Raw genomic sequence first — 26,066 nt, forward strand, 5'->3', positions numbered from 1 at the left:
CCTTCTAGCACTCTGGCTGAAGCACTGAGGTGCCTGCAGCAGCACACAGTGGCTGTGCTCCTCCCGACACGCACCTTTCATGTTTAATTCAGCAGCTGCTTTAGTTAATCTATGTTTTAATAATTCATCCCTTCCATCTTAATTTTGGTAGTTGTTGAAAATCCCTAATAAAACATTTAGGGGCTCTTTTACTGGAGCAATGGCATGATTTACTTGATGGAATCCACTCTTTGATGTCCTATCTTAATTCCCTCCCTCCCACCGTGCCTCAATCCTGTTTATCACTGTGCCGGAGGTAAGAGGTTCTTGTCGAGTTTTGTAGCACTTGAGACGCTTGGTCAGCCTTAATAATTCAGCTGCCCCACACAGCTTAGACAAATCTTGTAGCAAAACAGCCTCTCCCTTTTATTAAACAGCTCCCTCTGCCCCCATGGACAGGGAAATGGGCTGGGATGCAGAGCAGAGGGACCAGGCTGAGCATCCCGAGCTGGCAGAAGCACCAGGAAAACTTCACAGGTGCCAACTGCATTGTTGGGAGAATATACAGCCTTTTACAAGGCTTGTATTTCATCCTCTACAGCCCGAATGGGGAAACATGCTGGGTTTCTGCATCTGTAATTGGGGAAGAACAGATGGTGGAGGCACAGTTGGAAGTAATATGGCCATTAAAATAATCTATACAGCTTGTAATTCCCCCTCATGTGGAGACTGAGGAGGGCCTGCCTCTGCCCCAGTGCCCATCCAGCCTGCAGGAAGGGTGGGCACAGGTTTGGGCTTCTTTCTGTTGGCGGGTTTTGGTGGGTTTTACTATTTCCCTTCAGCTGGGATGCTCCTCTTGAAGTGAGGAGCCAACATCAGAACCACAGCTGCTTCCACTGGGTAGTATTTAACTCCCATGTGCCATTTCCTGCCCATATCACCCACTTGGAGCAGCTTCTAGCTTTATACATGTCTTAATGATAGAAAAAGAGCAGGAAAAAGCCCCAAGCATTTCAGAGAGATCAGGGCATCTCCACAGTTAAATTTCAAATGGAGATGATGTGAGAAAGAATTATGGAAAAACCCTTCTGTTGATTGATGAAAATCGAAACCTCTCAGGGAAACACACAGGCTTTGCCATCCCCTCTGTCACCTGCAGGTCCTGAGAGTGAGAAAATGTAAAATAAGAGCAGGAAAGTTGCCCAAAAAAGCCCAAATGTACAGCCAATATATGGAAATTTATGTCCTTGTTCTGCTCGATGTAGGTCATGGTTTCAGAGACCTCTGTGCCCTCCAAACACCCCAACCACCACTTTGCTTGGTACCTTTGATGGATGAAGGTTTTCCTCTAGGGTTTGATTACTGCTTTGTGGCCAATTGTTTTTCCACACAGTCATGCTATGGGAAAAGGTCCTACTTCAATACAAAATTGAGAAAATAGGTGAAATCTAAAAAAAATCACACTGGAAGGTGTAACCCCCTCCTGCTCAGAGCCAGAGGCATCCACATCCTGATTGATGGAGGGATGAAGAAAAGGGAATTGCAGCAGCATCCCCTGGCCCTGAACCCAACACCCCAGGTCCCTACAAGACCTCCCCAGGCAGGACAGAATGATTTTCTCAGGTTGAAATCTCTCTGCTGGGCTTAAAATCTTCCTTGTGCTCACAGAAGCAAATCCAAACCCAACCTCTCCAAATCCTTACTCTGCTCCTGGAACACGAGGGAGCCAGCAGGATGTTACCTTGGCAGCTGCCTTTGCTTTATGGAACTGTAAATATATTTTTTTAATGGGCTGGCGGCAAGAAAGATGTGTTTCCAGGCTCAACAACATCCAAAATTAACTGCAATTCATTTCAGGAGGGGAGGAAGGGGTGGAGGAAGGGGGGAACGCAAGTCTGAAACCCGCAGAATATAAAAGCCTTGAAAGAAATTGCCAAAAATCCCCTGCATCGCTGCCTTCTGGCTCTGGGAAAGAGATTAAAAACCTGAGCAGCACCAGGCTGAAGCAGATGTCACAGAGGCCACCCTGGGCCATGATCATGCTCACAGAAGACTTTTCCTCATTATTATTTCCCAGCCTTTGCCAGCACAAAGATCTGCCCTGCTCCTGGTACACCTGAACCAAGCAGGTGCTGCTGCCTCTGTGACCAGGGATTCCCATCTCTGCAGGATCCTTGGGGATCTCTGACTTCAACATCAGCATCTCCTCCTTGTCCCAGCTCTGCAGGATCCTTGGGGATCTCTGAATTCAACACCAGCATCTTCTCCTTGTCCCAGCTCTGCAGGATCCTTGGAGATCTCTGAATTCAACACCACCATCTCCCCCTTCTCCTTGTGCCAGAGCATTTCTCCTGGTGTGCCTTTGTTAGCCCTGGTGCAGCTCTCTGGCACCTAATTTGAGTGACCCTTTAGTGACTAATTTAATTACCCCGGCCCACAAACTGACAGACAGCTGTTAAAAATGGTTATTGCATTATTAATACGCTCCAGTAATTTCCCATTAAAACTATACTGTTAATAATTTTTTCCCCTGTATTTCTTCCCTCTTAATTAGTCTATTTAAAACTTTGAAGGAATATTCTTTTTATGGTAAATGGGAGCGTCGAGCAAATTACATTTTTGATTGAATACTTCTGTGATAGGCCAGCAAATAAGACCGTTGAGTTGTTAATTATTGTCAGAGTTTCACACGATGCCTGCTAATGAGGCAGTCAATCTTCTCTGCCATTCCCAGAATATTAATGGAAGCCATTGGTATTGATTTTGTCACCAGGAAAGGTGGGAACTCCTCCTGTTTGGGGGATTTCAGGGGGTATCTGCACTGGTAGGGGACAATGAGGGGACCAGAGACCTTGGGATGGGGTCAGGGCGGAAGCTCTGGAAGGTCTTGGATGTGCCAATGGCAGCTTGTGAAGCTCATGGACCCAGCAGAGGGGTTTCACATTCCCACAGGGATCAATCCCATGCACAGGCACACCCAGGCAGGACAAGTGACAGAAGGGTGACACTTGGTCCCTGTCCCCTCCTTCGGTGTCTGCCTCTTGATTTTGAAGAATATCAGATTCATCCTTTATCTTTCTGTTATAAGACATTTTTTTTCCTTTTTTTAAGGAAAGAGAAGTGCCTGATCTGCCTGGACTTCAGCAGATAACTTGACAGAGCTGTGCACAGAACTTATGAGTAAAGCAACGTGGATAAGGACTGACATGAAACCACGAGGTGGCCCAGAGACTGTACAGAAACAGCCTTTGAGTTGTGCTGGGAGATGTGACAGGGAGCTTTTTGTACCATTTCTCAAGCCCTTTGGGCCCTGATCCTGTTCGATTTTCACACTAATGATCTCACTGGAGAATGGAGGAGTTTGGCAGCAAAGTGTGTCCGTGTTGAAGTCAGAGGGATTATTGTCCCCACGAGGCTCCCAGTGCCCAGCTCAGAGAGCAAGAGCAGGGTGGGGCAGTGCCCAGTGCCATCCCCAGTGCCAAGGGCATCTCCCTGCCAACAGCATCTTGGCCAAGCCAGAGGGAATCCTACCAAAAAAAGATTTTGTCACAGGATAACTGAGCCTGAGTGAGGCCACCCACCCCAGAGCTATGTTTGTTCTGGCTGTCCCATTAATTCCACCCCCTGGGTGGGCAGGATTTTCAACTCCCTGAGTTCCTTGGCACATCTGTGCCATTGAAGGATGCCACAGGTGTCCTGTTCCAGCATCCAAGGCAAGGGTGAGCAGCAAAGACCTGTTTCCATTGGGCTGGGAAGTCTGTCCCTGTGGCAGAGTCCACCCACAGGTGTGGCCACATCACCCTGAGCTCGTGCACCTGAGAAATGTGGGGCTGACTTTGCCAGCACTGTGCAGCACCAAGTCCAAGCAGAGCCCTGGATTTCCTAAATAGGTCACCCAGTGTGGTGTTGTGAGGTCCCCAGGATGAGGTGAGAGATGAGAATTTGACTCCAAGTTCTCAGAAGGCTGATATTATATTACATTATATTATATTATATTATATTATATTATATTATATTATATTATATTATATTATATTATATTATATTATATTATATTATATTATATTATATTATATTATATTATATTATATTATATTATATTATATTACATTGCATTACATTATATTATATTATATTATGTCATGTCATGTCATATTATATTATATTATATTATATTATATTATATTATATTATATTATATTATGTTACGTTACGTTACGTTACGTCACGTCACGTCACGTCACGTCACGTCACGTCACGTCACGTCACGTCACATTATATTATATTATATTATATTATATTGTATTGTATTGTATTATATTATATTATATTATATTATATTATATTATATTATATTATATTATATTATATTATATTATATTATATTATATTATATTATATTATATTATATTATATTATATTATATTATATTATATTATATTATATTTTAAAACTATACTAAAGAAAGAGAAAGGATACATCAGAAGGCTGGAAAAGAATGAATAATAAAAACTCATAACTGACTCAGAGAGTCCGACACAGCTGGCTGTGGTCAGCCATCAATTAAAAACAATTCACATGTTTGAATAAACGATCTCCAGACCACATTCCAGAGAAGCAAAACAAGAAGAGGCTGAGTCTTCTCCTCTTTTGAGGAGAAGAAATCCTGGCAAAGGGATTTTTCAGAAAATATCACAACCCAGCCCTTGCTGTTGGGTTTTATTTTGATGGCTTTGCTCAGTGCCTGACCTGCAGCAGTGATGCTGAATGCAGACCCTGAGCTGGCCCTGCAAACCAGCTCAGCTCCCTCTGAGCTGCCCCAGCCTGCCCAGCCCAAACCTCCCCCAGCCCTGCTCCCACTGGGAAAGCCAGGACAGGCTGGATGAACCTTGCAAAACTCAAAGTCCATTTTAGCAAGTGACCCAGGTCATGCTGCTGTCACAGCTGCTGCCAGAGCTCAGAGCTCAGGGACATCACTGCAGCTCCTCCAGCTGGGCTTTGCACAGCCAAAGCCACCCCCTCCCCAAAAATGAGATTGTTTGGGCTGTTCTGGGAATGCTCTGCCTGACCTGGTGATTCAGGGCTTTAACGATATGTGTGTGTAGGAGAGGTGGTTGGAGTATCTGTGGGAAGGCTCCCGGCTCCCTGCAAGTCCTGTCACCCACAGCTGCACAGCTGGAATGGCACCAAGAGACAGGGACAGATGGAGGACAATGTCCAGCAGCCTCCCATCCCTCCCATTCTGAGGCAGGAATTTCTGCAGTTTCTATTCCACCCTGGAAAGCAGCAGATTTGCATTGCTGCTCCCCAATTACAGGTGGTGTCCCCCACTCTCAGCCACCCCTGCTGCTTCCAAGCCCATCTGCTGCCCACTTGTGCTTTTTTAAGCAAGCCAGGTGCTATTTTTACTGCAGTGAAGTTTTCCATACTAAAAGCTCCTTTTCTTTCCCCTTTATATAAAGCAAGCTTCAATAATTCCTCGGGGTCCACTTCCAACCTGGTATTTTATGATTCTGTAAAAAAAAGGAGGCTTCCATTTATAATGAATTGCCTGTGATGCATATCCCAGTTTTACCAGGAAGAAGAGATCCTGTAACTCTCCCTGAAAAGTCATGAAAAGCCCTTTAGGTCAATAACATTGCCAATGCTATTCCTCTATCAGTATCACTTATCAGCTGTGTTCAGGCAAAAAAAAAAAAAAAAAGGGTTTTAACCCCCCAAAAAAACTATTTTAACTCCCTGATCTGGTACTGAAGTGAATCAGCACAAACCCAGGAGTGTTCCTTCCCCTTGGATTCAGCTCCCAGCACCCAGGCAGGAGAGTGGGAAGGGTTGGAGTGTGAGCCACCGTGGGCAGGGGGTTTGGACAAGATGATCTTTGAGGTTCCTTCCAGCCCAAACCACCCTGTGCTTCTGTGATTCCATCAGTTGATGAGCCATTTATCTATCCAATCACAACTTTATCATAACAATTTTAAAACTTCTCCAGAGAACAGAGAACCCACAGTCCAAACCCAGAGCACCCACAGTCAGAACGAACACCTCCAGCTCTGGCCTGTCTGTGTTTGATACACACTGATTAAAAAAAAATAAAGAAAGAAATTAAAAAAAAAAATAAATAAATAAAGGAAATGTGGACTGAAAAGAATGAAGAGACTTCTCTCTGCAAAAGCTCAGTGCATATTTACACAGCATCCTGCCTTAATGCTCAGCTGCTTCATTTGTGTCACTCTAAGCCCTGGGCAGGAGCAGGGGAGTGTTGAAGTATTAGCTGGGGTTTAATTGTGTGCTGCTGGCTTCTGCACAGCTCCCCGTGAGCTGCTACTGGGAGAGAGCCCCGTGGCAGGGCTGGGATGGATGTGGGAGGCAGGGACAGGGGGACAGGAGGGAGAGCAGCAGCAGGGGACCCTCCCCAGCCTGGCGCTGACAGAGGACAGCTCTGCCTTGCGCATCCAGTGAAATATCATCTTGCATGCAGCTCTCCAGCCCTGTGACACCTGGGGTGAACTCTGCTGTGCACTGCCCAGACCTCCTCTTTGCAGGAGGCAGGGGTAAGTTCTCCCACAAAACTCATCCAGCTGCTGAGCCAACACTCCTGAACGTGTCCTGTCACCGTCACATTTTCCGAAAAATCCCTTCCCTACAATATCTTCTCCTGAGAGAAGAAGTTGAGAAGCCTCAGAGAAAAATGAAAACAATAATTATCTGACTGCTTCTCCTGTGTTTTGCTGCTTTGGAATTGTTTACCAACTGGTCATTTTGATTGGCTTCATGGGAATTGTTTTAACTTATGACCAATCATGGTCAGGCTGTGTCAGACTCATGAGAGAAAATAATGAGTTTTTTATTCTTATCTTTTAGCCTTCTGTCTGTATCCTTTCTCTATTCTTTAGTATAGTTTAGTATATTATATTAAATATAATATACTATACTTGTAGTACATATACTACAAGTACATATACTTGTATATATACTTGTGTATATATATACACAATATATATTGTATATATGTTATATATATACAATATACATACACAATATATATATTTATATATAACATAAATATATTTTCTATAAAATATATTAATATAATATAATATAATATAATATAATATAATATAATATAATATAATATAATATAATATAATATAATATAATATAATATAATATAATATAATATAATATAATATAATATAATACAATATAATACAATATAATACAATATAATACAATAATAAATTAGCCTTCTAAGAACTATATATAATAAGAACTAAGAACTATATATATTCTATATATAGAATATAATAACTTCTAAGAACTATATATATTCTATGTATCTATCTATCTATCCATCTATATATATATATATTAATATAACATAACATAATAATAAATTAGCCTTCTAAGAACATGGAGTCAGATTCCTTCATTCCTCCTCCATCTGGGGAACCCTGACGATCCCACAGTGTCCCAGTGCAATTGGGGGCTCTTTATCCACTGTAGGGCTCCCCTGCAGCCTGCTCCATGTGAGCCCCTTCTGTTCCCTGTGCTGGAGGTGAAACAGGCCCTGGATGGGTCACACACAGCCTGTGCTCCATCCCCATCCCTCCTGCCCAGCACTGCCCTCAGATCAGCACTGTTGGAGTCCAGCCCTGAGCGTGGCACAGCCTGCAGCAGAGGGTCCCCAACTGCACCCATCTAACTTTTGATAAAAGGCACTTGGTTGCAGTCAATAACATCTCATAATATCAAAACCACCGCAGGAAACATCAAGAGCTGAATTGATTATGGCACGGTAATTCTTCAGGCAGTGAAAGCAGGGCAATTCCCAAGATGGGATTATTTTTTTGCAAGGCTTCACCTAATTTTCTTGATGTTTTTTTCCCCCCGCTCACTCCCCAGCCTTCTTCCAAACCTCTCCAGCTTTGCACTGCTGTTTGATTTAGTCCCTGAAAACAATATTTTGCTTAACACAGTTAAGTTTCCCATCAAAGTGCCTGGGAAAGCATCACCACCCCCCAGATTGCTGGGACTGAAACATGAGCAGCAGGAAAAAGTCAAGGAAGATTTTGCTTTTGGCTCTGCAGTCAGCAGAGGAGACTGGAAAAAGCCCTGACAAGAACTCAAAACATCTAAATCAGAAAAAGAGACCAAATGCACAGAGCAGAAGGGGAATGATACAAAACCTGTGCCGAGTGGAGGCAAAGGGCAGTGGATTTTCAGTCTGACCCAGCCTTGACAAAGAATGAAAAGGTTTTGTGAGCCAGTAGGCAAGGCCACACAGGACACACCATTCCTGCCCTGTGCAACACTGGAATTGCCTGTAAGCCATGAATTGAACTTCTTGCTGCTTCTAAACTCATTTTTGAGCTGGTTTTGCTCCTTTGCCTGGAGGTGAGAGGGCCAGGCATGGTCTGCAGAGCCTCTCTCCTGCATGTGGAAAATGTGAATGAGAAGGAGCAGCACAGCGTGAGCAAAGTTACTCTGAGCTGCCTGGAAAGCGCTGCACTAAAGTCACAAAGGGCATTTTTTTCCCTAATAAATCACCCCAAGAGCCAGGGTGACATCCTGGAGTGGGGAAAATCCCTGGAGGGCAGCAGGAGCTGAAACTCATTAACTTCACTTGTCTTCATGGAGCACAGCCATGGGTCACTGGCTGTACCCAGCCCTGGGGTGAAAATCAAACAGGAGCTTTGCCCCTCGGCCTGAGCTGCTGTCCCTCATCCCTCCATAGTGAGCCCACGTTCCTCTGCAGCAGCACCTGCATCCCCTTTTTGCCTTTAGCAATTAATAAACCCCCATAAAAATCAACCTAGAGGTCTCTCTTCCATATCCTGGTTCACCATATCCTGGCAAAAAGGAATGTGGGACTCTCCCTGAGCCCCCAGCCCTTTCCAAGAGCCCTTCCCAAGCCTGCAAGGGACAGTATCTTCTTGCAGTGCCCTAAAAGAAGGACAAAGCTGCCCTGCTTGTGTCCATCTCCATTCCTGTCATCTCAGTGAGACCGTGTTCCTCTGCAGCAGTGCCTGCATCCCCTATTTGCTTTAACAATTAATAAATCCCTATAAAAATCAACCTGGAGGTCTCACTTCCAAGTGCACCATATCTTGGCTTTACCAGGAAAAAAGGGAGTCTGGGTCTCTCCCTGAGTCCCCAGCCCTTTCCAAGAGCCCTTCCCAGGCCTGCAAGGGACAGCATCTTCTTGCAGTGCCCTAAAAGAAGGACAAAGCTGCCCTGCTTGTGTCCATCTCCATTCCTGTCGTCTCCACAGAGGTGGTTTCTCCTCCCTGGCTGTGGAGCCTGTCACAGGTTCCTGGCACACTCCCAGGAAACATTTTGGCTCCACTGAATTTTATTAGTTTTGTCCTTTGGCTGAAGTGATGCAGCAATTGTTACAGGAAATAAAAACAGGAAAGGAAGAGTAGGTCCCGTCCACATTGGGCAGGTTTTAGGCAAATGAAATCTCATCAGAACTGGTTTCTGGATAGTGCCAGTTCTTTCTACTGATTTGTGTTAAGAAATAACTGAATAAAAGGCATTTCTCAGTGTCACTGACCCACCCAGGCATCATCCCAGCAGGAGCTGCCTGGTCCTTCTTCCTGCAAACCTTCTAGTCCCTTTCTCAGGCAGGAAATGCAAACAAAAGCAAAGGTAATAAAACTCAAATAGGGGTAAAAAAATTGTAATTCAGGAAAAGTAGTACAGAGAGTCTGTATAAAGAGAGAGGCCAAGGGGCTGTGCTTTGAACAGGCAGCTACAAAGCACACTCCAGCCGCTGGTTAACAGAAAGCAAAGGCAGCGACATAAAAACAAATAACAACATCAAACAGGGAGGGAAAAACACCTTTCAACACAGGAACCCAGGGTCTGATTTTGCTACCTTGCATCACCCTTTTGGCCAAGCATTCAGAGCGTGTTAGAGCCCAGCCTCCCCCTCCAAACCCTCAGTGCTTGTCTCAGCCCTGGCAGGATCCTGCATGGACGGGTGGATGGACACACAGCTACAGCAGCAGATCCATATGGAGAATGTGGAGAAGCTGCAGAGCCCAGTGCCAAACCCTTCTCTGTGGCAGGAGATCCCAGAGACATCAAAGGGAATCATTCTGGGTGTGAGACAGCGTTTGCAGATTTGGCAAGTGTGGGGTATTTTTAATTGTCTCAATAAACATATAAACAAAATCTGTTCACTCGCTGGGGCTTTTTTCCCTCCTGGGCTCTGCAGCACCACGGACGAGAGGAACTGCAACCACTCAGCTGCCAAACTTGTAGCTGGTGCTCCCTGTGAAGGATTTGCCCACGAGCCAGGCTCAAATTTACATCCCCTGTCCTAAGAGGTTTGATCATTTTCTGTGCAGTTTTACGGCTCAGCATTAAGACCTCAAAAACGCAGTGAGTTCACACAGCAGAGCACAGAGAGTGGAGCTCAGCATTATTGCAGCAGGAGTTACTAAAAGCCTGGTCTGAGGGAAGGCTGAAATGTTCCCTGGATTGTGGGCATGAAGGATGCCAAGGGCTGATGGACCAGGAGGAGACAGCTTGAGGGCAGTAAAACTCCTGCACTGTCCCAGAGATGCTGGATTGATCCATGTTTCAATTCTGGTGAAATTCCTGGGTGATTTCAGTTCCATTTTTGGGGGGGAGGTTCCCCTCTATCCCCATCACACCCCTTCCCTAATTCTCCTATTTTGCTGCTCACCCCTTGATGGCTGCTGCAAGATTACATCTCCATTTAGTCCCCCCGTGGCCAAGTGAGACGTACCTGACTCCTCTAACCTGCTCTCATAAATCACAGAGGGAGGCAGGGAGGAGGAAAAATCCTGGTAAGCAGCCAGGACAGAGCTCAGCTGAGAGCTGCAGGACAGGGGCTGATGGCTGCCTCTCTGTGAAGCATCTGTCCCTCCTCCCCACAGGATGAGGCAAAAGGCTGCCTCCATACCAGTGTTAAGCACCAAAAGATGCTTCTCCACCACTTTCTGAGAGACAAAAGTGTCTTGGGGTGGCAGAAGTGCAGGCCAGAGCCCAGGGGTGTTATCTGTGGGGATGATGGTATCTCTGTGATGTGCACAGTAATGGATTGCCCTCTCTGCAGAAATGAGTGAGTTGTGCCTGCTGATGCAATGATCAATTTGCTCCACCATGCAAAGCTGTCCATTCATCATGGCCATGGATTGCAGCCACTCACACCTTTTTATTGGCCCCAACGGAGCAGGAGGCTCTGCAGGAGAGCCACAGACCCCTGATCAGGAACAGCCTGCAAAAGGGGCTTCTCCTCTGCCCCAGCCTCCTGGCTGAGGGTCCCCATGGCACCGAGCACCCCAAAATCACACCCTGCTCTGCTCCAGGGGCGCAGCAGAAAGAAAAGAAGGGAACAAAAGAACAATTTCCCATGACATCCCCTGCACAAATGGCAAGAAGAGCTGGCAGGATGCCCTCTGGCTGCATGCCATATCCCACCCCACACAGACCTCCTGACCTGGAGGGATGCTCACCTGCAGCTGCACCCATTCATCTGTGCTCCTGCAGACCAGCAAGGAGGTTAAGGCACAGACAGACCAGTTTTGCTGTTGCAAACAGCAGGGACAGCAAAGCTGTTTCCACACTCTCCAGACACCCTTTGCCTTCCTCATCCACTTCATTTTTCATCCTCCTCCACTCCTAGGGAGCCTCACACCACAGTGATCACTACTGACTTGCAAAATCACAAGTGCCAAAATCACTGCAAAACCCCTTCAAAATACCACTCAAAATGCCTGTAAGGCTGGGGCAGCAGTGAGGCTGCAAGAGCACAGCATGGCTGAGCTGGTGAATGCCATGGGCAGGGAGAAAAAGCCTGGCTCCCATCCTTGACAGAAGACAGGACTCTGAGGGCACAGAGAGGGGGAGCAGAGTGTTCTGCCTCTGAGAGAACTGAAAATAAAAATAACAAACAAATAAGGAAAAAGCAGAAATAAAAAATCCAGTTGATTGTACTTTGGCAAAGAATTCAGAGAGCAAAGGGGCACGCTTGGGAGCAAAACGAAGATAAATCGACAGCGAGTTCAAGAGAATTCATTCTGCTGCTGAACACTTGTCTCTCCATCAGGACATCTCAAAGGCTTGTCAAGCGAAGGCAAGGCTTTTATTTGTTTCTATGGTTGCCATAACGATAGAGCTGTATGTCATGTCAGGCAGCAGCTGAGGCTCGTGCCTCTGATTTATGGCTGCTCAACAGAAATTACCAACTCTTCTGCAGAGCGGGTGGCACACTGAACCGTGACCACTGGGAGTCTGCCAGCGCCCTGCTCTGCCCCCAGGGCTGCCTCTCCTCTTGGTCCCCCACAGCTCTGTGTGTGCCCCAAGGGATGCTTTCATTATCCCCTGCAGAGATGCTTTTATTATGCCCTGCAGGGATATTTTTATTATCCCTTGCAGGGATGCTTTCATTATCCCTGCAGGGATGCTCCGTGCTGGGGCAGCAGGAGCTGGGGGCTGTGGGTCCTTCCCATACACTGCCACAATTACAGCAATTCCTGCAAGCTGCACTTTGCAAAGGCTCAGACGGAGATGGCAAGGTGTCCAGGGAAGGCCAGCAGAAGGATTGAACACCTAACAGTAATTTGTTTAACAAAATTTTTAGACTACTGTGTTTAACACCAGGTTATGGGAGAAATACAGAAAAGAGAAAGAGATGGGAAGGGAAACAAAGAGGGGTCTTGAAAACAAGCAAGACTAGTTGGGACTGGGATGTATTTCTTGTCCTGGCAGGGGATGCAGGACAGACTGCAAGGACAGTCTGCCCAGCCAGGACAGCCCAGGCTGTGGGGACAGCCCTGCAGCACTGCTGGCTAAGCTCATCTGAGCAAAGACATCACCGTGAACGTGGCTGTCACAGTCCCAGGCTGTGACTGATGCCATCCTTGTGCACAGGATCAGACTCTGGGGTAGAGGAAGGGATGCTCAATATGGTCACTGATAAATTATATATGCAAGTTTCATTAACTCTAAGCACTCTCATTCCTAATTTATGATGCCCAGCCCTAAAACCTCCAGCACCAAGTTTTGCACACTGCTGTGTCATGTCCCTGAAGCCCCTGGAGCATCCTGAGGGGGATGTTTGCACAAATCCTGTTGGCTCCTGTTTTCTGGAATTTTCTCTAATGATTTGGCTGCAGCAGGGGAAGGTTTGGGCCCTTCATTCCCATCCACCAAAGTACAGCTTGTTGCATTGCCCAGCAGTGAAACACAGAGAACAGCATTGGAAGCAGCATTTCCCCAGAGAGCTGCTGAAAGGCCAAGCCTCACCTGTCCCTCTGCATCTCAAACATCTTCATAAAAACACAAGACCACATTTGAACCTTTAACCCGTTGAGTTGTAAAGACTTCATCACTTGTTTTCTCCAAAGCAGGCTTTCTGCCATTTCCCTCCATTAAGCTCTTCAAAACAAGTGACCCCAGAGCCAAAGGTGTCAGACTAATGAAAGGTCTGCAGGAATGCAGCACGCTCGTTATTACAGACACAGGAGGAACAGAGCACTGAGCCACCATCACAGTGACACAGGACAGCAAATGGGGCACAGCTGTGCTGCAGCTGGCGGAACACAGCCCAGGGTCTGCTCTGTGGCATGGAGATGGGGCTGTATTAAAGCCCAAGCACCGCAGGTTCAGAAGAGTTTCTTTATTGGAAAAGGGTTGTCAAGCATTGAAAAGGGCTGCCCAGGGAGGTGGTGGAATTCTCATCCCTGGAAATATTAAAAAAGTGAGCTTGGTGCTCAGTGCAATGGTCTGGGTGACAAGGTGGGGATGGGTCACAGGCTGGATTCAATCCTTGAGTTTGAAGGATTTTCTAACCCAAATAATTCTGTGATTCACCTGCAGGAGCTCCCAGCATGGAAGGACAGCTGTGCTGCCACAGTCCCAAAGGCAGGAAACCCATTCAGGCAGAGAGAGGGATGGCTGTGTTTGAACCCTACACCTTGGACCACCTGACATGCTGGATCACCACCTGAACATCTGAACCACCAAAACTCCCTGAGAAGCTCCTTGAGTCAGTCCAGAGATAAAGCAAAGAGGCTGCAAGATAAGCAGCTCTGAAAATATCTGTATCATTGCATGAAAGCACCCAAGAACCTCAGAAGAGTGTTCCACCCACCCTGGGGTCACGAGGATCCCAAGCTTGCTGCTCCTCGTTTGAGAAGTGTTTCAGTTCTAATGTAGAAATAATAGATTGCTTTTCACTTCTCACTGTATCTGCAAAACCTTCCATAATTCAACATCAAATATTTATTATTGCGTTTATTAAAGTTTTAATAATTCAGCAACTCCTGTGTGTAAGATACAAGTGCCATGAACTCACACCTCCCATATTCTACCTGAGCCACTCCAATATTTATACCTGGAATTCTCAGTTCAGGTTGCATTTATGAGGGGAGCAGGCAACAGCTTTGTGCCAAAGCCTCCCCTCCTCCTGCTTGGCATTCATCCATCCCAACAGAGACTTTTCCACAAGGAGCAGTGCCCAGAGACAATTACTGCACTGGAGCAGAAAACAAGCTTCTGAGCCTCTACCTTCACTGAGGCACTTTTAATGAAGATGTGAAGAGGAAAGAAATAAATAATGTTCTCTTGGCACTTTGGCTTGGAAAATGTTAGCATAAACCCCTTCCTTTCTCAAATGAAAAGCAGAAGTTGTTGCAGACAAGAAAAGCAATGGGCCTAAAAGAGCCAAACTGTGATGGATATGTACCACTGTCTCTTTTCACAGGAAAAGGGAACAAGCACTAATTAGCAACAAAACCACACACACTTGGAAGTGAGGACACCTTGGATGCCAGTCCTGGCTCTACCATAGCTTTTGTAGGCACTTGCTTCAACTACAGCCCTGCCAAGATGATGGGACAGAAGAATGGAAATCCATTCCTCATCACTTTGGGGAAATACAAGACAGAAGGGGCTGGGGGACACAAGGATCCTGCTGGTGCCCAGGAGGATGATTCATAATACAAGCAAGGATTTTCAAGTCAGGAAATTGTGTCTGGAGTCAACAGGAGAAAGCAGCAAGAAGGAAGGGAGGGAAGGAGGGAGGGATGGAACACAAAATCTCCCTGGCACCCAGCAGTCACATGCTCAATCTTAATTTAATGGGAGAGAGGGCAATACACACTAAATACCTTCAGAATGAAACCCTTATAATTTACAGTTAAACCCTTGTAAACCAGACCAAAGAGCGTAACCACCACCAAGGTGATCAGCAAAATGTCCAGGCATTCACTGAACTCCAAAAAGGGAAAATAACCCCTCTAATTGTGTAATTACTGGATGAGCAACATGGCCTTTCACCCTTCATGAACATCCCAGCAGATATCAGTGCCAGGTGGATGTGATATGGGTATGAGTTTCAGAAAGATGACAGCCCCTCCATCCCAGTTAATGCATCCATTTAAGCACTGCAATCTAACATTACATTTAAGCCAGTCTCAAATTACCTTGCCACAGGTTCCTACCAATTCACCTGACTGTACTGGCAGATTTCAGAGTTACACATTCCGGCCTGGCCTAGACCCATCAGCCCAAAGAGCCTGGAGAGCAATCACATCAGATTTCTTATTGGAAGGAAATTAATCAAACCTATCATCACAGAAATTACTGCATCCTCAATAACAATTTAAAGAGCAGTGTAGGCACTCGGGCATGAAGAAAACGAGAAATCTGCTTCCTACCTGACATCTGCTGGATCTTCAGTCACCAGAACATCTGTCTTGCAGCTGGCAAGGGGGTTGATGGAAAGCTCCACAGGGGGCACCACGAAGCTCTTACTGACTGGCAGCCACAGCCCTTGACCCAAGCTGTAGGTGGACCTGGACAAAGGAAAAATAAGTCACAAGGAGCAGAGTGACCACAGGGCATGGTGGCCCTCCACTGCCTGCTCAGAAGGCAGAGCAGTGGTGGCATCATGAGATAAGTCAGTGATTGTCTTTTCCTGAAAGCCACAAGGGAGAGAAATTACTTGAGATGTGACAGGAGAACATGGGGATGGGAAAAATCTTCATTTTATTCCAGGAGGAGTTTCTGTACATGCTGTCTTCACATTTGCTGAAGGGACAAGAGGGGAACCCTTCTCTGCCTGCCAACATGGACAAATCTTTCAGGTCTGTCACAGCCAAATGACACTTGTCCCGCCACCAGCACAAGAATGAGCTGGCATTTGACCAAAAGATTGCACACACTGGGATGTCCTCATGGCTCTCCCTTCCCAAATATCCCAGCTGAACCCTCCTGTGACTCACCTGAGTATCTTCTCTGGTGCCTGCTCTCCCGTGACCAAGTCATATCCCCTCTCCAGCGTTGTGTAGGGCCAGGGCCTGGCAGGAGAGAGGGCAAAAGCAGCTGAGCACATCCCTGGGCTGGGCAAGTGGCACAGGGATCACCCAGGGGGAGAAGAACTGGGTGATTTCTAACCAGGCATTGCCCTGTCGGTCAGGGCGAGATGCCGCAAACAGAGGCCAATTTCATGGGAAAAAGAAGACATTTCCCCAGGGTCTGGGGATCAGTTGAAAGGTGACGTCTGGGGCTCTAAGGAATTGCAAGGTCCTAGCTGCTGGCAGCTTTAGTTTTGAAGAAATCCAGAAAAGTTTGCCAATTTCGATGCTTGGCACTGCCCAATTGGGCAGGGCGTGAGGCTGCAATCAGAGGCCAATTTCGTGAGAAAAAGGAGTCATTTCCCCAGAGTCTGGGTATCAGTTGAAAAGTGGCCTTTGGGGCTCTAAGGAATTGCAGGGTCCTAGTTGCTGGCAACTTTACTTTTAGAGAATTCCAGCAAAGTTTTCCAATTTCTCACCTGGCATTGCCCTGTAGGACAGAGCAAGTGGTCTCAAACGGGGGCCATTTTCCTATTGGAAAAGAAATCCTTTCCCCAGGGTCTGGGTAGGAGGAAGATTATGAGGGATGTTAAAATCAGGGCCCATTTGTGTCCTTTTTTGTCTAGAGGTATTATTAGTTGTTTTGTAACTAGGTTAATAAACCATAGTTGGAGGGTTGAGAGTCAGTTAGTGATTCATCAGTTATCCAGGGATTGTAGTAGGAGGGCTGGGAATGTTATTGAGATGAGGATTAGTGGGATTCCTAGGAAGGATGGACTGGTGGCATTTGGGTCTCTAAAGCCTTGCAGGATCCTAGTTGCTGGCAGCTTTAGTTTTGGAGAAATCCAGCAAAGTTTGCCAATTTCTAACCAGGTGCCACTCTGTCAGTCAGGGTGAGGTGCTGCAAACGGAGGCCATTTTTTGTGGGAAAAAGGAGTCATTTCCCCAGAGTCTGGGTATCAATTGAAAGGAGGCCTTTGGGGCTCTAAGGACGTGCAGGGTCCAACCTGCTGGCAGCTTTAGCTTTGGAGAAATCCAGCAAAGTTTGCCTATTTCTCACTAGGCGCTGCCCTGTTGGTCAGAGCGAGATGCCGCAAACGGAGGCCATTTTCCGTGTGAAAAAGAAGACATTTCCCCAGGGTCTGGGGATCAGTTAAAAGGTGACATCTGGGGCTCTAAGGACTTGCAGGGTCCTAGTTGCTGGCAGCTTTGGAGAACTCCAGCAAAGTTTGCCCATTTCCAACCAGGCGCTGCCCTGTTGGTTAGGGCGAGATGCCGTAAACGGAGGCCATTTTCCGTGTGAAAAAGAAGATATTTCCCCAGGGTCTGGGGATCAGTTAAAAGGCGACGTCTGGGGCTCTAAGGACTTGCAGAGTCCTAGTTGCTGGCAGCTTTGGAGAAATCCAGCAAAGTTTGCCCATTTCTAACCATCATTGCGAGATGCCGCAAGCCAAGGCCAGGGCAGGGCCCCCCAGCCCCGTGTCCCCACTCACCCCTCGCTGTGTCCCCAGTCACTGCGCACACACAGGTGCCGGTGCACGGGGTCCGGCGCGTACCCTTCGTGGCAGCTGCACTCTCCTAGGACAGAGCAGGCAAAGGGTGAGATGGCTCTGCCCCACAGGCATGGCGGTGACTGCAGAGTCAGGCCCTCCTCCCCGGCTGCCCTCCTCTGGAGTGCTTCGGACTCCAGATGCCCCCAGGAGGTGTGGAGAAGGATTTGCACTAATGCTTTCCCTGGCTCTATTCTTCCCCAGCCTCCTGGGGGACCCAGAAAATTTTACACCAGCTAACCCACTAGTTACCCCTCCCCACATCAAACCCGAAGGAGATGTGGAAAGCTGTAAGAAACCTGTGGTTTGTCGCCACATTTCTCTTCACAGAGAAGAGCAAGGCACAATTCAACCCAAGAATATTTCTGGGTTTCACGTTCTCTGAACCTTAGAGTAAGGAAAAACAATTCATATCTCATTTGTTGTGCCCGTGTTTGTGCCAAAGCAGAATGCAATGTGGTGATTGTTTACCCAAAGTGATGTTGTTTTGTTTCCCTGGCCTGTCAGGGCCAAGAGTGTGTGTGTCAGGACTGTTGGGACAGTCACGAGATTCTGTACAGTTGAGTGATTGGCAGATTCGGTTTAGATGTAATATAATATAGTATACAGTAATATAGCATAATAAAGTAATTAATTAGCCTTCTGATAAGATGTAGTCAGCTGCATCATTCTCTACCCTTGTTGGGGGCAAAAATATCCACTATAGGAGTTATTCTCAGGGAGAGGATTATACAACCCACATGATGTAGCTGGGGATGGGGTTTCATGATGCAGAAGATCTGTCCTTAACCCGTGTTCCTGTGCAGTCCTGCAGCCAGGGCTTCACTCATCAGCAGGGATCTCAACCTTCCAGTGTCCCCGTGTGCAATGCCCAAGGTGGGCACCACAAACCCATCCCACATCCCCTTCCCAACTCTGCTCTGCCATCTGACACAAGAGAGCAGAGTCTCCTGCAGCCCAAACTCCCACTGAAAGGTGCAGAACCCCCTAATTTAGATGCCAGTCTGATTGCGGTAACGCAGATCCATTTAACAGAGCCACCAGGTGAGTAGAAAATGGTCTTGAGTTATTGATGATTTAAAGATCTCTGAGCAAGATCTTTGTATAAATCATGGATCATGTTAGTAATGTGAGCAAAATGCTCTTTCTTGTTTGTAAATACAGTAACTAAAATGCTGAAAACCCTCCCCAGACAGTTGCCATGTTGTGCCCCCATCCCACAATGGAGGGGCTCTCAGCCCTGCTCCCCTCTGCTCTCTGCCAGCAGGAGAAGACATTTCCCACACCAGAAACCCACACTTGGCCCAAATTGATTCAGTGCTTGGTAGAAATACATAACCCGGAGCAAGAAACAGCAAAATCAAAAGATTAATTGGATTTGCACGTGGAGTTCCTGCTACAAGCTGCTGCCAGTGTTTCCCCCCACCCTCCCCTCCTCTCCCCATCGTGCCTGACAGTGCAGCAAAGCTGAGCTGTAAACACAGCCGAGGTGGGAACATGGGGAGGATGCTGGGGACGTGGGGACCCCCCTCACAGTGGCAAGGCAGAGTGGCAGCTACCTGCCTGCTCCTCCTTAAGCAAGTTCTTAAAATGCCTCACAAGGATTACAGTAAAGAGCTTTATTGTCAGGAGGGAGCGAGATGGGGATTCAACCACTGAGATTTTTTTGAGGAAGAGACGCCTGGGAAGGGAGAGGCAGCAAAAAAAAGGAAAGAGGTGGGGGGGGGGAAAAAAGAGACGGCTAATGATGTGCTAAAATGCAACAGCACCTTCATGAAATATTCACTGCCTCAAACGCGTCTAATATTAAAGATTAAATGTCCTGGGATTTGTCCTAGCGACTTGGAAGCACTGATTTATGATCTGTCAAAAGCTGCTAACCTCATGATTCATAACAGGAGCGGCAGGAACATTGCTGCTCCAAAGGGAAAGAGTTGGGAGAGGGATGGCAGCGCTTGGCCCTGCTCAGCTCTGCCCTGCCTGGGGGCTGGGGCGGTCTCAGTGCAGGAAAACACAGGTCCTAATGGCTCCATCAGTGATTTTAAAAAAAGAAAAGTTATTTTTTCCTTGGGTGCTTAGTACGCAAGTTTCCCCAGCCGTGCTGTGGATCATTAATTCCTGGCGCTTATTACATAACAAATATGTGCTCTGCAAATGAGAGACATCTCAAAGTGCTTGCGAAGCAGAGCTGGGAGTCTTTGGGGCACTGCCTCACTCTCGGCTCCTGCCACGGAAATTAGAGCAAGAAAAGAAAAAAAAAAAAAAAAAACAACAGAGGTCAGCATCCCATGGCCCAAACCCTTCCCCATATCTGTGGTTGGGGGTGCAGGGTGGGGAACCCCCTTACCAGGGTGCAGGAGGGTTTATTTTGCCTGCTGGCTTGTTTACTGCTCCTTCAGTTTGGCATCAGAAGGAGGAACTCTATCAACCAGGGGAAATATTGATTTTATCGACTCCAATCCTGGACGTTCAGCAGCTACAGCCGGTGCTCAAGACTTTATTGGGAGGTTTATTGGGAGGTTTATTTCACTAAGTGAGAGGGCAAGTGGTGCCACCAGCTGGGGAAGAGATCCAGGGCAGGAGAGAGGGGGGATCAGCTTTCCACAGGTTTCCCAGGGTGATTTACACCCCTTGGGCAGGGTTTGGAAATTGGATAGGACAGCTCCCAGAACAGGATCAGCTGAGTGCTGGAACACAGAGGGCTCCATCACCTCAGGTCAGGTGTTTTAGGATGTATTCCTCTGTCAAGAACCATGAGCTGACAATTAGTGAGGCTTCCAAAAAATTTCAGCAGAACCCGCTGTGCTCTTGCAGGAGGTTTTGCCCTCTCCCCAACAGCATACACCTTCCTTCTTTGGCCCCCCAAACTACTCTGTTATTTTCAGACTGTCCCCATGCTTCCCAGAGACAATGCTGAGCCAGGGAGGATGCTGATTCCCCATGGAATGAAAAAATGAAAAACTCCTGATAAAGTGCCTGGAGTGGGGGGAACAGGGCTCCATACCTCCAAGCCCTCTTTAGGATGTATTTTTCAACATGCTGCTAAAATAAATGAAACCATCAAAAGGCCAAACTAAAGAGGTTTTGTTCAAAGCAACTGCATCCGAGATGGACACAGCTATCCACTCAGCCCTGCTGCAGCTGAGTTAGGATTCAAGCTGAGCTTGAAGCCAAAGTCAACCAAAGTAACCAAGTTTGACAAGTAAGTGCACCTGGAGCTGGATGCAATTTCCACAGGTCCTGCACACGCCTCTGTGTAATGTTCAGCTGTTGCAGGAGCATAAATGAATAAGGATCTACCAACCCCCAGGACAAGAATCCTGCTCCCACTGCCACCACCCTGCACCCTGCCATGCACAGTCCTTCCCCTGCCTTTGGATTCAGAAGCACAAACCAGGTTGGATAATCCATGGCAATAATTCAGCTGTTCCAGCCAAAGGATCACTGCTCACTCAGCATAAATGAGGGCAGGTCCCAGTGCCCAGCTCTGGAGGTCCAATATTGTATTTCCAGTGTGTTATTAAACAAGTGGAGGGTTTAGCTCTCTTTTTTATATAGAAAAGCTGGAAGTTGCTGAACTATTCCTTCACTACACTCTGCTTCTGCTGGAATGGGGTCTCGCACTGCACCCACACCCTTCCTGCCCATCCCCACAGGGCCTGGGAGCAGCAGAGCAGGGCTGCAGGATGAACCATCAGCCTGCCAGGATAAGCCTGTCAGCCTCATTATGGAGAGAATGATCTGTGGTGATAATGCTGCAGGAATCTCCCTAATCCACCCACCCAGTGCACAGCAGGAATGGAGGCTCCCAAAGTCCCTGTGCTCCCAGGGAAGCTGCTCTGTGCTGTCACTGGCACTTTTATTTAAGGAGCTGGAGGAGCTCTGGCAGTGGTGGAGCAAAGCTGCTGCTTGTCAGCCTTCTCTTGGCACTGCTGGTGTCCCTGATTCCCTCCTGGCAGCACCTCCAGGAACTCATCCTTGTCCTTCAGGAATGCCCTGCTGTGCCCCAGCTGCACAGGTGTGTGCTGGGGACAAGCCCAGACCCCAGCTGGGGTGGCAGCCTGATCCCAAAGGCTGTGGGGTATAAACACACACCTTCCCAGCTGTGTGAGCATCACACAAACACGCTCACACCTGTTTCAGGGCTGCCTCTCCCACCCAAAGGGATACAGAGCTCAGCCACAGCTTTTGTGTCCGCTCCTGTCTGGAAACACACATCCTGCAGAGCATCCTCAGTGCCACTGAGCCTCAGAGCTGCAGCACCACGTTCCCAGCCTCCCACTAAAGCTCTCTGAAAAGCTCCTTTCCTACCCATGGCACCTGCTATTCCTGCTCTTCAGGGATGGCATTTCCAAACCTGAGCCTCTGCTTCATCCTGATGAGAAATGCAACTTTTCCAGAAGCAGTTTAGAACTCTAGGAACAAGACAAAGAAAGTGGCTCCTGCCCTGCTGGCCTGGCACAGAGCATGGAGGGAAAAGCTGGAGTGAATTTGACAGTTATCCTTCCTCCATCCCTGCTGCAAGTCACCCTCCTCACCTCATCCATCACAGCACCTAAGTGCGAGCTTAACCTCCAAAGATTGTGCCTGAGTTTAAGCTCTGCATGGATTTAATTCTCATTATCATCTGCTCAGCTCCTACACAGCACCTGCTGTGGGAACACATGAGCTGATGCAAGGAAGCAGAAAGGTCCTGAGGGTGGCACAGCTGCCACCTTCTGGGCTGGGCACTGCCCCAGAGCTGGCCATGGAAGGGTGAGAAGCTGTGGGAATCCACAAAATCGGATGGTTTTGGGAAAGCTGCAAAAGGCAGGCCTCAGAGACAGCAGAACTGTGGTTAGAGCTAAGCAGTAGCCATGAGATTGGTCATCAGAAAAATTATTTAAACTGTAGAAAAGCAAGGAAATATAGAAAAATGGTCTGCGTATTAATGCTTGTCTAGAATAACTCCCTAAGCTACAGAAAAGTTTGTCTAGTAGGAAATTTGAAGCTTAATAATGGAGCTCTGTGCATTGTGTTTTAAGGCTTAGAAGTAGGTATTGTATTTGAAAAAGGAAAGCATTGTTTTAACCAAAGGTACCCGTGCTTATAGTGGTTGGATGGAACTACTGTCAGTGTGCTTTTGCTTTGTGTGATTGGTCAAAAAACTTATAAAGTGAGTTGTAACATTAAATTCTTGGTCTGCTGCCTGGGATGTGAGCTGGTGGCATCTTCCCATTGTCATAACCATGGAATGAGACTGATGCTGGAAAATAAAACAGCTCAAGGCAGTTCCTCAGCAGCCCTGTCCTGTTTGTGATTTGTACACAGACCCCCGGCCGGTGATAAGAAACCCCTGCAGTACTGGCTGGATGGCCCAGTCAGAGGGATGGGCTCAGGAGCAGCTCCATCCAGCAAAACCCATCCCTCTTCCCTCCTCCCCGTGCTCTTTAGACAAGCACAGAAAATGCCATTACAAGAACATTAGCAGCTGCAGGATTAAACACTCTAATGGCAGAAAATGAGAGTGCAAAGACAGCAGAGATAACCTTAACTCGGCCCCTGGCAGGCACGAGTTTTGATTGCTGTTTATGTATAACACTCCAGCCTGGAGCTAAATTAGCTTGGGAGTTAACTGCCTCCTGCCCTGCTTGGTGCACGAGGCAAGCTGTGCCACCACAGGAAAAGGAATGGCATATTACATGGGATTTGACCAAGTTATTAAACTCCATACCTTGGAGAGACAGAACCTCGTCCTATAAAAGTCTGAGTCAATAAAGGCACCAGGAAACAGCGAAAATAGCAGAGGAGCACAAGAACAAACAAATATTACTCGGTGTGCACAGAACCTGCATGGTATTAAATTGAACTATGGGAAGGGGTGGCTGTTTCCATAAACACAAACACGCCCTCAGCAAGGTTGGTCATCTCCTGATTTACATGCTCAGCTCTGCAACCTCCAAATCCCTTTAACAGGTTGCCCTTAAAAAAAAAAAAAATATATAGCTCTGTGTAAAATGACTTTCATCTGCCTCCTGCCCACAACACACCCCTGTCCTACCCAGGCAGCAGTACCATCTGTGGCTCTGGTGACAAACTGGCCTATTTGGATGATGATGGAAACCCTTTTTTTCTTTTTTCTTTTTTTTTTTTTTTATATATCTCCTCCTGCCAATTTCCAGAAAAGAACCTTTGCTACTACATTTCATCTGGTTCTTTCAAGCTCATGCTTTGGGGACTGGGGGAGGGCTACCAATTGTGGATGCAATGTGAGAATTTTGATGAAGAAAAGCCTGATTTATAGATGGGGAAAAAAAAAATTCAACACATTTGCACCTGCTAATCAAGGTAGCTATCCATCTCATTTATGCCACTGCTCCAGCAAGCCTGACAGCACAAAATCAGAGGCTGTTTCTTCCAGCATTTGGCCCTCAGGGACTGATTCTCCAGCAGGTCTCTTCAGCAATGCCCACAGAATGTGCAAGTGGATGGGTTTTGTGCATACAAAGCAGGTAATTGTGCTCACAAATCAGGATTTGCATATGCTGCTGGAAAGGGATGCTCTCATGGAGGCTGGTGAGGGAGGCCAGCGAGGCAGCAAGCACTCCTGGTTGTACCCAGGGGTATCCCAGAGCGTGGCACGAGCAGCAGCACCAGCAGCGCTCCCACAGCTCTTCAAAACATGGAGAGTGAGGAGAGCTGACAGCCAGTCCCACAAGACAACAAACCTGCCCTGTTCTGGTCTCAAACAGCACAGGCAGCACCTGCCAGGAGGATGGGGGGCTTTGGCTGAGCCCACCCTGCCTGTCCCGTCTGATGTGGCAGCTGGGCATGGTCACCGTGCACATCCCAGCAGCACCCGTTTGTCTCTGGGTCTGCAGTCAGACCAACCAGGCTGGCTGTTTCCAAGGCAGGAGGGATGAGGGAGATGACATTTCGCTCGTGTGCAGATGTCAGTGCTCCCTCTGAAATGCTCTGATGAGCTGGGGCTTCACAACACAGGTTTCAGATTTGTCAGGGGGGCAGCAATCATTTAATTACAGAGTGAGTCACACGACAGAGACGCAAGGGAAGGCAAATTAAGGTCAGGCAACAAAGTGGATTTTGGCATTTCCTAGTGTTTCAGAGCCTCTGTTTTCACTGGGAATTATTCTCCACACTGAAGGAGTACTGAGTGTCCAGGCTGACATGTCAATATATTGTGCAGACAAATCCCACCTCAAACTCCAACCCAAAGAATGTGCTGGGCTTGAGTGTCACCAGAGAGAGTACATGTCACCTGGGGTTCTCTGTCCAAAGGTGTGCCAGGAGCCCATGGCACTGCCACCAAGTATCCTGCCCACAGAAGTCTGTCCACACCCCAGGGAGCTTGGGACAAGGCAGATCCACACTGCCATGGGTATGGCTGAAGGAAAATTAGCCATAAATGTGCTGGAGTGTCAGAACTCAGCACATCCCTCCGGGTGTCCAGAGTTGCCAAGGACCCCACTGTGGGGCTCAGAGACCCTGGCACACAGCCCAGAGCACCTGGGGATTTGATTGTGACCCATGGAGCAAATTGCCAGCTTTGTATGAGGACATGAAAGTCACACAGGTTTGAATGGTGTAATAACAAAATGATCACAGGGTGAAAATGTAGATTTTAGGATTTTTGGCATGGGGGTTATGGGGACAAGATGGAGGAACTTGGGCGTGTCCAGCCTTTCTTTCTTCTTCTTGTTCTCCATTTTCTGCAGTGCTGTTGGCACTTTGGGATTGGTTCAGAGTAGAAGTGCACTGTCTAACACAGGTGATAGGTATTGGGAATTAAGTGTAAATATGTTATAGGTAGTTTGTAGTATAAAAGGACAACACAGAGTGCCTGTGGCTGCCCTGCTGAGCAGATCTTGGCTGGGCAGAAAGAAAATTTTATAGATAAGAATTAATAAACAACCTCAAGACCGAAAAGCGAAGAGCTCTGACTCGTTCTTCAGTTGTGCGGGCTGAAGCAGAGACATCCTGCACATCTCGGGACAGCAATTATCAACCAAACTCCAAGACTGGAGGACTTCAATGCTGGCTCTGCTGCAGGGGCAACTTTGAAGGCTTTCAGCCTCCAGAGAGGACAAACTTCAGTCCATCATTCTCATGGATGCTCTGTGCAGCCTGAGAAGGCAGAGGGCAGGGGAATCCCTGGCACCCATCGCTTGGGATGCTCACAGAGAGGATAAAATCCCTGACCCGA

The 26,066-nt window shown here is 47.4% G+C and overlaps 1 protein-coding gene across 1 annotated transcript in view; it reads right to left on the bottom strand.

The window, feature by feature from the left end:
• ASTN2 (astrotactin 2) overlaps positions 1 to 26,066 on the bottom strand; it is a 361,347-nt gene that overhangs the window by 187,770 nt on the left and 147,511 nt on the right. Inside the window, exons 8-10 of the mRNA XM_063174845.1 lie at positions 17,807 to 17,891; positions 16,242 to 16,316; positions 15,675 to 15,812 (exon numbers count right to left, since the gene is read on the bottom strand). Of these exons, the coding sequence (XP_063030915.1) occupies positions 15,675 to 15,812; positions 16,242 to 16,316; positions 17,807 to 17,891 (298 nt within the window). The remainder of the gene's footprint in view (positions 1 to 15,674; positions 15,813 to 16,241; positions 16,317 to 17,806; positions 17,892 to 26,066) is intronic.

Source organism: Melospiza melodia, chromosome 22 (genome assembly GCF_035770615.1).
Source record: "Melospiza melodia melodia isolate bMelMel2 chromosome 22, bMelMel2.pri, whole genome shotgun sequence".
Lineage (NCBI taxonomy): Eukaryota > Metazoa > Chordata > Aves > Passeriformes > Passerellidae > Melospiza > Melospiza melodia.